Source organism: Schistocerca nitens, chromosome 2, assembly GCF_023898315.1.
Source record: "Schistocerca nitens isolate TAMUIC-IGC-003100 chromosome 2, iqSchNite1.1, whole genome shotgun sequence".
In the NCBI taxonomy this organism is placed as follows: domain Eukaryota; kingdom Metazoa; phylum Arthropoda; class Insecta; order Orthoptera; family Acrididae; genus Schistocerca; species Schistocerca nitens.
The window spans coordinates 381,396,581-381,409,333 of record NC_064615.1 but is presented as its reverse complement, the minus strand read 5'-3'; the positions used below and the strand labels follow the sequence as shown (position 1 = coordinate 381,409,333).

Sequence of the window (12,753 nt, the reverse complement as noted above, 5' to 3'; positions counted from 1 at the left end):
GATACATGATTGAAAGTTAAGTTTTAGTACAGGAACTACACTGTTCAAATAGCGAGAGCGGGATAGCATTGAAATTAGCGGGGTCTATAGTCAACCAGGAAAAGATCAAAGACCCCTACAAACAATTATTAAATGGTTTCTGACGCAACACGAAGGAGATTAATGTCATTAGAAGATTCAAATATTGTCGATCATTCCTCGCACTGTAGTAGCAAATTCATGAGCATACTCAGTAATTCTGAATCAGTCATTAACATTGTCAGTCTCTTGATATAACATGTGGTATTACTTTCGGAAGGTTCACAAAATATGGAGTAACATAAACAATAACTGTATTTGTAAAGTATTTCAGACTTACAGAAACATGAGCAATAACATATGAGCATATTCAAAATGCAAATGAGTGACTATTGATGAAGATGGTGCTTAACCAAGAATAGCTTTCGTGTATCCCAGACCGCCGTATCCGTAGCCTCCATAGGAGAGGGCGGGAGCAGCGATGGCAGCCCTGGCGATGGGGGCGGCGTAGGCTGCCCTAGCGATGGGGGCGGCGGCAATCGCGGGGGCAGCGTATGCCGCCCTCGCGTAACCGTAGCCGAGGCCGGCACCGTACGCCAGCGCTGGCGCGGCGGCGATGGCGGGGGCGGCAGCGATCGCTGGGGCGGCGGCGACGGCCACGGGGGCGTGGGCGACGGCCACGGGAGCGGGGGCGGCGGCAACAGCGGGGTGGGCACCTGCCTCCTTGTGCACGACGGCGTTGAAGCCGTTGACGGGGTCGGCGGTGTAGTCGACGGTACGGATGGAACCGTCGGGCTCGGCGAGGCTGTAGCTGCCCTGGACGACGTCACCGCTGCGGCTCTCGTGTTGGGTCTTTGAGTCACCAGTCAGGGCATCGTTGACACTGTAGGCGAAGCTGTACTCTGGGTGCGGGTCGTACTCGGCAGCCACTGCGGCGGGGGCGGCGGCGGCGACCGCCACAGGGGCGGCGCGGATGGCGGGGGCGGCAGCGATGGCTGGGGCGTAGGCCCTGGCGATGGGGGCAGCAGCGATGGCGGGGGCGTATGCTCTAGCGATGGGAGCAGCAGCAATTGCGGGGGCGTACGCCCTGGCAATGGGGGCGGCGGCGATAGCGGGGGCGTAAGCCCTAGCAATGGGTGCGGCTGGCGCGAGGACTGCAGGAGCTCCCAGGTAGCCGGCGTGGGCCAGCGACAGCACTGCCGCGAAGATGAGTGCCTGCGGACAACATTTATCGTAAGTCATTTGCCGCAATCAGTTTCTTTTGTTTATGAAACAGCGGTAATTAGCCATAAAACACCGTCTCCCTACACTAGGATATTTCATTTCTCGTGAAATGCGTTATAGGTACACCATCTACATGTGCCGAGAAAGTGGAGAACTAAAGAACTAGGTACTTTTTATTTATTTATTCGTATGGCTAGGGCTCCCCGTCGGGCAGAACATACGCCGGGTGCCGGTCTTTCAGTTTGACGCCACTTCGGTGACCTGCAGTCGATGATGGTTCAAATGGCTCTGAGCACTATGGGACTTAACAGCTATGGTCATCAGTCCCCTAGAACTTAGAACTACTTAAACCTAACTAACCTAAGGACATCACACAACATCCAGTCATCACGAGGCAGAGAAAATCCGGGAATCGAACCCGGGAACCCGGGCGCGGGAAGCGAGAACGCTACCGCACGACCACGAGCTGCGGACTGCAGTCGATGAGGATGATAGGGTGATGATTAGGACAGCACAACACCAGTCCCTGGGTGGTGAAAATTCCCCGACCCAGCCGGGAATCGAACCCGGACCCAAAGGATTGATAATCCGTCACGCTGATCATTCAGCTACCGGGGGCGCACAACCAGGTACTAAGAAAGGGCTACAATTTGCGCCGGTGACATTACAGTAGAAGTTTTGTTTGTGAGAGAGTAGGCAGTCTAGAACAGTTTTCCCGATTTTGTTCAAATCAACCGTGAAAACTATTTCTGATTTGTAATACATGCTTAACCATAATAGGAAGTTGGAGGCATAAGTGCCTACAAGCGAGAGGTGGCCGCAACAGCGGGCACTTGCCCCCTCCTGGGATCTGGATTCAAGTTTTCTATTCATTACAGAGTTCCTTCAACTTTCTAGCAATTATTGACTGCTACTCCAATAAACTCCAGATTTAACACTGCCGATCGCGAAAAAAAATACTGCACCCTCAGCAGTTGCTACGCTACGTGATTCTAATTAACGTTTGAAAACCTCCTAGGCAACGTAGATGACGCTGAAACAGATACATGGGATCGCAAATGTGGGGAAATACCTCAAGAGTGGATGACAAATTTTGAACATGTGGCGTCTGCAGATGGAGTGCTTCGCCGCACGCGCAGCGGTTGAGCCTGTCTGTCTGTAGCACCTGATCATCCCAACCCAGGTCAGACGTTCACGTCGGTGTGACTCTGGGCCCGCATGCACAACTTTAGGGCGTGGGGCTCAGGGTTCGTGTCTTACATCTGGCATGCGGTATTTTTCTCGTTGCGTTAGATAATTATGTATTTACATTGAGGAATGATTTATTGTCTTGTTTACCAATCTTGCAGTCTTCGCTGATTTATTACGAAGTACAGTACAACAAGAATATACCGCATTGCGTCACAATAAATGAGTATAAGCTTTCCAATTGCATCGTTACTAGTACATGACTACTAAACAATGTGCATCAACAAGAAAGGAAGGGGAGAAAAGGAAAGAAACACAAAATGAACACCTTTTACTTGACTACGACGAGGACAATAGTTTTGCAACTTCGACGTTTACAATAGATCACATTTACAAAAGGCGTTCGAAATTCGAGTCGTTTGGTCGAACGCAGATTTTCCATCGCTCAGTCATCGCTTCATGCCCAGGCCCAACCGCTGCGGTGAGGTACGTCATCTTATGATGTCACATTTTCAACGGTTCTCATCCATTTTTGGGGTATTTCCCGACATTTGCGACATCGTGTGTCTCATATTAAATTACTAGTCTCAGTGTCATTTACGTCGCTTCGGCTGTTTTTAAACGTCAATAACAATCATCTTGTATATCTTGGGTTTTCTTATTTAAGTTGTCACTCCATTCGCAGAAAATTATGCTGATCCCTTGGGCGCGGTGCAGTTTTGGCGCTGATCTGGAGTCAACCTCGATACGAACCCTTACAGATTAGTACCAGACTAATATGTTTTTCTTTAAACAAATGTACAAATTAATTATTGATGTGAATGTAAAATGACTCATTCCACGTCATTATGATCTACGTGCAAAATGATCCATGGAACATGTAAGTAACTAACTAAATATATTCAATTCTTTTCTGTTGCTCCCTCGTTGAGGCCTTACACACATCACTCGAAAAAAGAAATATGATTTTATGCGCTGGAAGAGAGGGAGCATAGTGTGAATTTTAAGCTAAAAATGCAGTCTCCAGGACTGGAGCCTTCTCAAATTCTGTGGATACAACACAGTGTCACATGTAGCCTCACTAATGTGACAAACTGAAGAGACGATGGTTACCTTATTGCAATCCTAGCCAAGTAAAAGTTAATTCTGCCGGCCAGTATGAATATGGTTTTGTGAGATTTTCCATATTCATCTAATGGTGTATCTGCCCTGGACTACACTTTACCTAACAAACCCAAAAAATACAGCTATTAAACACGTTTTATTCGACTTTAATTATGACAGTCGACACTAAAAACCGGTAATCGTGAAATCAATGCAGTAAATCCATTATCGTGAGGACGACGGTTCCATACCGCGTCCGGCCATCCTGTTTTAGGTTTTCCGTGATTTCCCTAAATCGCTCAAGACAAATGCCGAGATGGATCCTTTGAAAGGGCCCCGCCGACTTCCTTCCCCGTCCTTCCCTAATCCGCTGAGATCGGTGACCTCGCTGTCTGGTCTCCTTCCTCAAAACAACCCAACTCATTATCGTGATCAGATGTAAAGTTTTGTTAGCAAACAAAGATGGGTAAGCCTTTATTAAAATTTATTTCCTATTTCCCCACTTCAGGTTCTGGTTTTTCGTTTTTAGTTTCAGTCTAACATTGAAGGAGTATGAATAAAATGGTTCAAATGGCACTGAGCACTATGGGACTCAACTTCTGTGGTCATCAGTCCCCTAGAACTTAGAACTACTTAAACCTAGCTAACCTAAGAACATCACACACATCCATGCCCGAGGCAGGATTCGAACCTGCGACCGTAGCGGTCTCGCGGTTCCAGACTGTAGCGCCTAGAACCGCACGGCCACTCCGGCCGGCTGAGTATGAATAATTTTTTTGTATATGTTTTCTAGCTTTATTTCAGAACTTAATGGACAGACTAGATTTAAACACGTGTATCCATCTCATATCAACTGTGTTGCTCTTAAATGTTAAGCGTGCAGGAAAAAGGAAACAGAAAAGAGCGAGATTTAGCGAATTGAACGAAAATGTATATAAAATTTCAGGTCGGTGAATCAAACAGGCGGCGTCCATATTCATATTAATAACTGGAAAGATGTCCATCGTGTGCACTACTGAAATATTCTTAGCGTACGGGTACCAAAGCAATATACACTAAAAATACTAAGTACGTAACTATCAGTCTTTTGATATAATTTTGCATATTTGTTGTCAAATTTACTTCTTGGGGCACAACACGTTAACAAACTCATCAAATCAGTTGTATCAAACGTGGCCAGTTTTGAAACTTTCTCGCTCTTTGAAAAATTTCAGCGAATGCTCATGGTTGGAAAAGAAGGTTATTCAAGCACAACATCATGTAAATCACGCTGTTCTCAAATCTGAAGGAAGAGGAAATATGAAATAATGAGGTTTAGTGAAGAAAACGAGTACAGCAACACATTGTAATAACTGTTGTTATGGGAAACGGTGCAAGGGACTACGTTTCACGGTAGAAGAGACGTATGGGCTAATAGGAAAGACTTTTTCGTGCACTGGTCTTTTACTTTTGACGACACAGAGTTTAAAATGTAAACCGTAGGCTACTAAATGATAAGAAGCAAAGATTAGTAATAAGAAGGAGACTGAAAGTAAACGGTAAGTTGACGGTAAAATAAAAATAAATGTGTGAGGAAAGAGAAAGAAAGAGGAGCAGTTTGAAGCTGAAGAGTACTAGAGACAGGAGAAAAGGAAGATATGTAACCTGTTAGTTCAGTTGAAACAGAAAATCCCTAATAAAGAAGAAAGACGAAGTTTCATAATAATATGGGTGGAAGACCTCTAGTGGTTGTTGAGCCGCTTAATTGGAATGACTAGTCTTCCTTCATGCAAGTAGCCCCTATCCTCGTTGTGTATGAGAGTCGTGACTTACTTGTAGATTTCGACTGTATGTTACTCTGGTATATGTGTAGGTGTAGTGTGGTGTCACATTTTTGTTTGTGTGATCATAAGATAAGGTGCTGGCACATGTCCTACTCCTTTAGAACAGTAAAAAAAAGGTGGCCGATCGGATTAATATCTGACTGACGAATCTCCGTCAACAGTGACACATGCCTCACTTCATGAGGTTTCTGAATGGTATGGTAGCAATAGTTTTGTGGAAATGTAGGCTGGAGGCAACACTCTTCGAAATTTTGAGTCATCCACGAAGGAAACGTGGTTTACATAATCGCTCCAGAGACACTGTGGACAAGTTTCGAATATAACCCAGGACATAGACCCAAACTCTTGCGATCAAGAACTTTATACCACCACCTCTTCACCCTTTTTCGGCTAAATATTGGTGGTGAAAATTTCTTCTTTCACCATTAATCGAACACACTACCCCCGATTCGGGCGCCACAACAACGGCGGGTTTTAACGGCCTGCGCTACAGGGACAGGTTGAAGGATCTCAAGTAATTATGTAAACCACGTTTCCTTCGGTGATCACTCAAAATTTCGGCAAGGGCACCAGCCTATATTTTCACAGAACTGCTACTACTATGCCAGTCAGAAACCATTGCAAATTCAAGTAATGAACGACTGTTTATGAATCTATGTCAGTCATATTTCTGACGTAAAACTGTGTATCAGACGTTTAACACTTTAATACTACAGAGATGAAATGCCTATGGCCCTTCAAATCTCTTTAGCGTTACGCAACGTGGACAAAATAACACTGTCCCGGAAAGTATTTCACGCAGTTTAAGATAGTCAACCCCACGTACGCCATCCTTACCTAGGGCAGATGGTGTAAGTTGGGTTGACTGTAGTGAAATACTTTGCGCGCCAATGAGTGTTGTTTTGCCCACGCTGTAGTTACTGACCGATGAGCACTGTAGGCCACTTTCGTCCAAGTATCCAGTCACAGATCAATGTGACATGTACGAAACTCGGATATATAATGTTACATGGAGATATGAAATGACCAGGCCTAATAGTCTGTTACAGTGTGGTCTCGTAGTCTACTCTCTGTAATTATACACATATTTAAAAAATCGAATTTGCATAAGAACGCGTCGCAAAAGTCTGTGGACTGACATTTTCAGTCTCGGGAACGATGAGCTCTAAAACGTAGCTTCCTGGCAAATTAATACCACGATACGGACTCGAATACATATCTTCAGCCTATTTGGGAAATACTAAGTATTTAAATAGATATTCGATATATCCAGAACTCGAATTTCTCAGTACTTACTTCCTTCAGAAGGCAAAGATGCAAGCTCGAATTTCGGCCAACACACAACTAAAATCTGCCAAGACCAACAACAGTCTTCTTATGACTGCATGTGAAACTTTCGTGTAGTAGTATTGGTCACGATATACTAGTTATTCCAACGTAGATTACGGACTATGTAGTATCCCGGAGTGATCTTAGCAATGTTCTCCAAATTTCTGAGTTTTTCTTCTCATGGCTGACACTTCCACGGTCACATCACTCGAAGCTATTGCCGAGTCAATCCTTGGTTCTCAAATAGAGGTGTTTTATGCAGAAGCTATATTTAGAAGCATCCTAATTTGATTAGGACACCTCCAACGAGAAAACATATTGCTAAAAATATGTAAAAGTTTAGAAAATTCTAAACTGGGTTATCTGATAGAGGTAGGTAAACTGAACTCACTCATTTTCTCTGAAACGCACGAAATATTGCAGTTTCGTATGGAACAGCAAGTTTCCGTATTACCGGATTCAGTTACACCTACGTCCAGATTTACATTTACATCTACAACTACATCTATGTACATACCCACAAGCAACCGCACGGTGTGTGGCGGATGGTACCCTGTACCACTACTAGCAATTTCCTTTCCTGTTCACTCGCGAATAGAGCGAGGGGAAATGTTTGCCTATGTGCGTCTGTACGAGTCCTAATTTCTCATATCTTATCTTAGTGGTCCTTACGTGAAATGTATTTTGCCGGCAGTAAGATCGTTCTGCAGCCAGCTTCAAGGGACGGTTCTCTAAATTTTCTCAGTAGCGTTCTCAGTAGTGTTCCAGAGATTCCGACTTGAGTTCTCGAAGCTTCTCCGCAACACTTTCGTGTTGTTTAATTATACCGTTAACAAATCTAGCAGCCATCCTCTGAATTGCTTCGATATCCTCCTTGAATCCGACCTGGTGCATATTCCAAACACTCTAGCAGTACTTAAGAATAGACCGCAGGCCGAACGGTTCTAGGCGCTACAGTCTGGAACCGCGCCACCTCTGCGGTCGCAGGTTCGAATCCTGCCTCGGGCATGGATGTGTGTGATGTCCCTAGGTTAGTTAGGTTTAAGTAGTTCTAAGTCCTAGGGGACTGATGACCTCAGAAGTTGAGTCCCATAGTGCTCAGAGCCATTTGAACCAATAGATCGCACCAGCGTTCTATATGTGGTCTCCTTAACAGATGAACAATACTTTTCCAAAATTCTCCTAATAAACCGAGGGCGACTATTCGTTTACCCTACCTCGGCCTTCACGTGGTCCTTCCAATCAGCTGAACAGGTCTTTGGTTCTCCCATTTATAGTCGACTACTTATAGAACTCACACATAAAATGTACTTCTTGTGTGTTACAGCAACGTATGACCCTAACGACATCCTCGTACCTTTCCGCAATATTTGACTAACCAATCTTCTTTACGTCAATGCTTATGGTGATAAACACGAGACAGAAAACTGGGCTGTTTAGTAGTGAAAGAAGATCGTTGCTTCTTATCAAAAGTATAGCGGGTCCTCTGCTGGCGGAGAGACAACTCACCTTGCAAGCCATGGTGTCTAGTGGTCAGCAGCGGGTGAAGTGCAGCTTCGGCAGGGCGGCTCCACTTTATATAGGCCTGGGCTGGCAGTCCGCAGCCGTCGCGGCTGTAATCCCGTTTGACGAGAACGGCTCTCGGAGCAGAGCCGGCCGCTCGCACGTGCAACCCGACCGCCGACTTCACTTTCCAGCTGATCTGCATTCCAGGAGTATAAACATTTTCGTCATGTGCGTACGGACACCCCCAGGCGGGAACCCAGCGCAGAGGTCACACGTGTATGAATTTTATGGCGTGATTGCTGCCAGAAACGATCGTCTCAATCATGTTGATACACTGAAGCGCCAAAGAAACTGGTATAGGCATGCGTATTCAAATACAGAGATATGTAAACATATAAGACAAAAAGTGTCCGGCGCATTTGTTAGATCGGTTACCACTGTTGCAATGGCAGGTTATCAAGATTTAACTGAGGTTGAACGTGGTGTTGCTGGCCGGTATGGCCGAGCGGTTCTCGGCGCTTCAATCTGGAACCGCGCGACCGCTACGGTCGCAGGTTCGAATCCTACCTCGGGCATGGATGTGTGTGATGTCCTTAGGTTAGTTAGGTTTAAGTAGTTCTAAGTTCTAGGAGACTTATGACCTCAGATGTTGAGTCCCACAGTGCTCAGAGCCATTCGAACCATTTTGAACGGACGAGCGATGGGAAACAGCATCTCCGAGGTAACGATGAATTGGAGCTTTTCCCGTACGACCATTTTACGAGTGTACTGTGAATATCAGCAAAACGGTAAAACATCAAATCTCCGACAGCGCTGCGGCCGGAAAAAGATCCTGCAAGAACAGGACCAACGACGAACGAAGAGAATGGTACAACATGACAGAAGTGCAACCCTTCCGCAAATTGCTGCATACTTCAATGCTGGGCTATCAGAAAGTGTCAGCGTGCGAATCATTCAACGAGACATCATCGACATGGGCTTTCGGAGCCGAATGCCCTCTCGAGTACCCTTGATGACTGCACGACACAAAGCTTTACGCCTTGCCTGGGACCGTCAACACCAACATTGAATTATTGATGAAACATGTTACCTGGTCGAACGAGTCTCATTCAAAGGCCAATAAAAAATAAATAAATAAATAAATAAAATAAAAAAACGAGTCTCGTTTCAGATTGTATCGAGCGGATGGACGTGTACCGATATGGAGACCGCCTCATGAATCCATGGACCCTGTATGTCAGCAGGGGACTGTTCAAGCTGGACGAGGCTCTGGAATGGTGTGGAGCGTGTGCAGTTGGAGTGATATGGGACTCCTGATACGTCTAGATAAGACTCTGACAGGTGACACGTAAGCAAGCATCCTGTCTGATGAACTGCATCCATTCATATCCACTGTGCATTCCGACGGATTTGGGCAAATCCAGCAGGACTATGCCACACCCCACTCGTCCAGAATTCCTACAGAGTGGCTCCAGGAACACTCTTCTGAGAACCTTCAACATCGCAGCGCGTCAGCAATCGTTCGTTAATATATTAAAAAACTAAAAACCCGCCTCGATTGCGAAAAAAGCACCTAGTGTTAAGTGTTAACCCAGGTTTCGGCGTAGATAACTACACCTTCTTCAGAACAACAAAAAACCCACAAGTGCCTAAGAAGACCTTTGTCAATGATTAAAAGAACACCATATCTATACCTTTATAAACGAAAAAGAAAAGGAAAACACAAACAGTACATCTGTACAAAGTCAAAACCACTACTTAACTTAATGGTGTACGCTCCTCCTCACACCGGCCTAAGTTCGATGGGCCATGACCCGCCATAAACTGCAGCTACAAATGGTCGCTCACTTATAAGCCTGACCCGCTATCCATGCACATGCGCAAGACAAGGGAAGTTACTTGAATGCGCATGCGCATACGAATACGAGAAAGTTTGTACGTGGGTTGGGACTAAATAGCCCATATATTCCCAACCGTGGATCAACGTATGAAAAAAAATAGAATGGATAGAACAAGAGAGGAACTAAATAGGAGATGACACCTAAAAACAACCGCACACGGTTGCTTATGCTAGTAAAGAAACTTATAAATGAAGCTACCTATGACAACAGGAGGAACTCTTTACCTAAAGCCAGTAGTTATAGTTAGCCTGAGGGGGAGGGGGAGGCTGAGGGGACGTAATTTAAAGACGTCATGGTAATAAGGTTATCGGGATAAAACGTGGGGTGTTCAACGGGCTAAAATCACCTTCATCGTAAAAGGAAAATGAGGACAAAAAGAAAGAAGATGAACAGCTTGACCAACCGCGCTCGCCAATCAGCGCGCGCATGTGATGATCCCCAGATCATCAGATTTACAAGTATGAAGAACAAAGTAAAGACGCGAAACCTTAAAAAAAATTTCTATTTCTTAGTAGGAGTTGGTCGTTAAGGATATTGTCTTTAACATGTTGCAGATGCTTAAAGATATTCATTTCTTCCAAAACTTAACACTAGGTGCTTTTTTACGCAATCGAGGCGGGTTTTTTAATACACTCTTCTGAGTTTAAACACTTCCACTGTCTACCAAACTTCCCAGAAATGAACATTATTGAGCATATATGGGATGTCTTGCAACGTGCTGTGATGAGGAGATCTCCACCCCGTCGTAGTCTTACAGATTTATGAACATTCCTCCAGTATTCGTGGCGTCAGTTTCCTCCAGCACTACTTCAAAAATTTGTTGACTCCAAGTCACGTCTTGTTGCGGCCCTTCTGCATGCTCGCTGCGTCTCTACACGATATTAGGCAGGTGTGCCAGTTTCTTTGGCTCTTCAGTGTATATTAACAGCAGTATACACTGAACAGTCACAATAGACAACAAATAAACTGTTGCACCCTTGGAATCTTCACTTCTCGATGTACGTATAGAGGATGTGTGGCTGCGATCACTCAGCAGATTGTTCACACATGTTGAGATGATATCTCTTGTTTTTAGATAAAAGGCTGCAGATTCTCAAATCAACTGCCTTATCTTTATTTGTGCTTATTTTATTTTGTTTTGTTTTGTCGATGGTAGGAAGTCCACGACTTCATTTGTCAGAGGTTACTGAAGTGGTTTGAAAACAAGAAACAAAAAGCACTTTGCATAATGTTTTGTTTATTATAATTCAGCGCTAAGGAAACATATTGACCCACTCCAACATGACGTGATCAGTATTGTCACCATATTGTTTATCAGATTCGAATAATCCGAAACTGTTACTCTCGTCAGTCTGCTACAAACAGGCCTGTTTCATTGAAAATTCTGCGGAACTGCCTACATCTACTCACATCCAGCTAATAGGGTTTTTGTATCAAGATGGCCTAAGACGTCATTTTTATGACGTCTATCAAACTCTGTGTTAAAACTACTGTGAAGTGTCTTAGAATAAAATGACCATTTGTCCAATATCCAGCGATACTGATGGTCAATTTTCAGCATGATTCAGCCGATCGAAATGGATGCAGGAGCTCTTATAGTATACCAGCTCTGTCCGCAAGCAGATTTTACATACTTTGAGTGAATCGATTTGATATGGGGCAGGAAAGCTACAACATACAAAAACGAAAATCACTGTCAAAATGAAACAGAATGTGATTCATTGTGATACTATAATTGTTTCAGAATGCTTTTCAAAGAATGTGTCGAAAAATAAGTTAATTAGTGCTCTCATATCGGGCTTAGTTCATGGTAGTTATATCCGATAATATCTGTTATGTCGATGCGAATAAGAGGTCGTTTTGACCTTTAATAAATGCTGGGGATTATTTCTAAAAAGGAAACCAAATACGAAAACTTAACCACATGAAGGAATCTATGACGTAAATATAAGTGAAAAAATCAGTCTCAAAAGGAACGGATAATTTCAATAAAGTTTATGTGGTAGGCGAAACTGTCTGTTATGTTATATCAGAACCACCTTTTATAATGCTAAAATTAAGATAAACAAATCGATTTGAGAATTCAAGTGCTCACTGTCTGTCTGCGAGATACGAAAAGAGCAAATAATGAAAAAGAATTGTATCACAAATGAAACCTATAAGTTTACAACCACTTATGGAATAATTTCCGGGGAAACGAAATTACCTTGTTCAAGAGCAGTTGATATCCCCGTCACTCACATATCTCTATTTAATTATTGCCTTCAATGCAGAACATTTGCCATCGTTTAATGAAGCTGTTCTTCAAGCTTATAATCGCCAACATGAGCCTGTAGCAAAAGCCGTTAATCGGACGAGTAACAGAGTGTGCAATAGAAACAGCTTATCTTAACACTAGCTCCGCTGCCTGAGTTGAAATGTCTTTCTCAATGCTACCGCTTTTAGAATATCAAGTTATTCGATCTTCCGGCGTCCAGGCTCTGTTTCGTTAGACATAAGAACCGATCAGCAGTTAACTGTGTTGGAGATCGCTCTGTAAGTAACTTGTCATGATATTTTAAAAAACATTTTCCAGCTCAAAAGCTAAATCATGTTCACAGGCCCCACTTAATTTAGTGTCTTCTTCAGGATCAGAAACTACCAGATATAACTTATTGACG

General features: G+C 43.9%; 1 protein-coding gene across 1 annotated transcript; it reads right to left on the bottom strand.

Moving 5' to 3' along the window:
• Nucleotides 1-315: 315 nt before the first annotated feature.
• On the bottom strand, nt 316-8,238 carry LOC126236220 (cuticle protein 18.6-like). The gene is made up of 2 exons (XM_049945351.1): nt 8,196-8,238; nt 316-1,233 (listed from the first exon to the last, which is right to left on the bottom strand). The coding sequence occupies exons 1-2, from the start codon at nt 8,205-8,207 to the stop codon at nt 427-429; spliced, it is 819 nt and encodes a 272-aa protein (XP_049801308.1). The 5' UTR covers nt 8,208-8,238; the 3' UTR covers nt 316-426.
• Between the last annotated feature and the right edge of the window lie 4,515 nt (nt 8,239-12,753).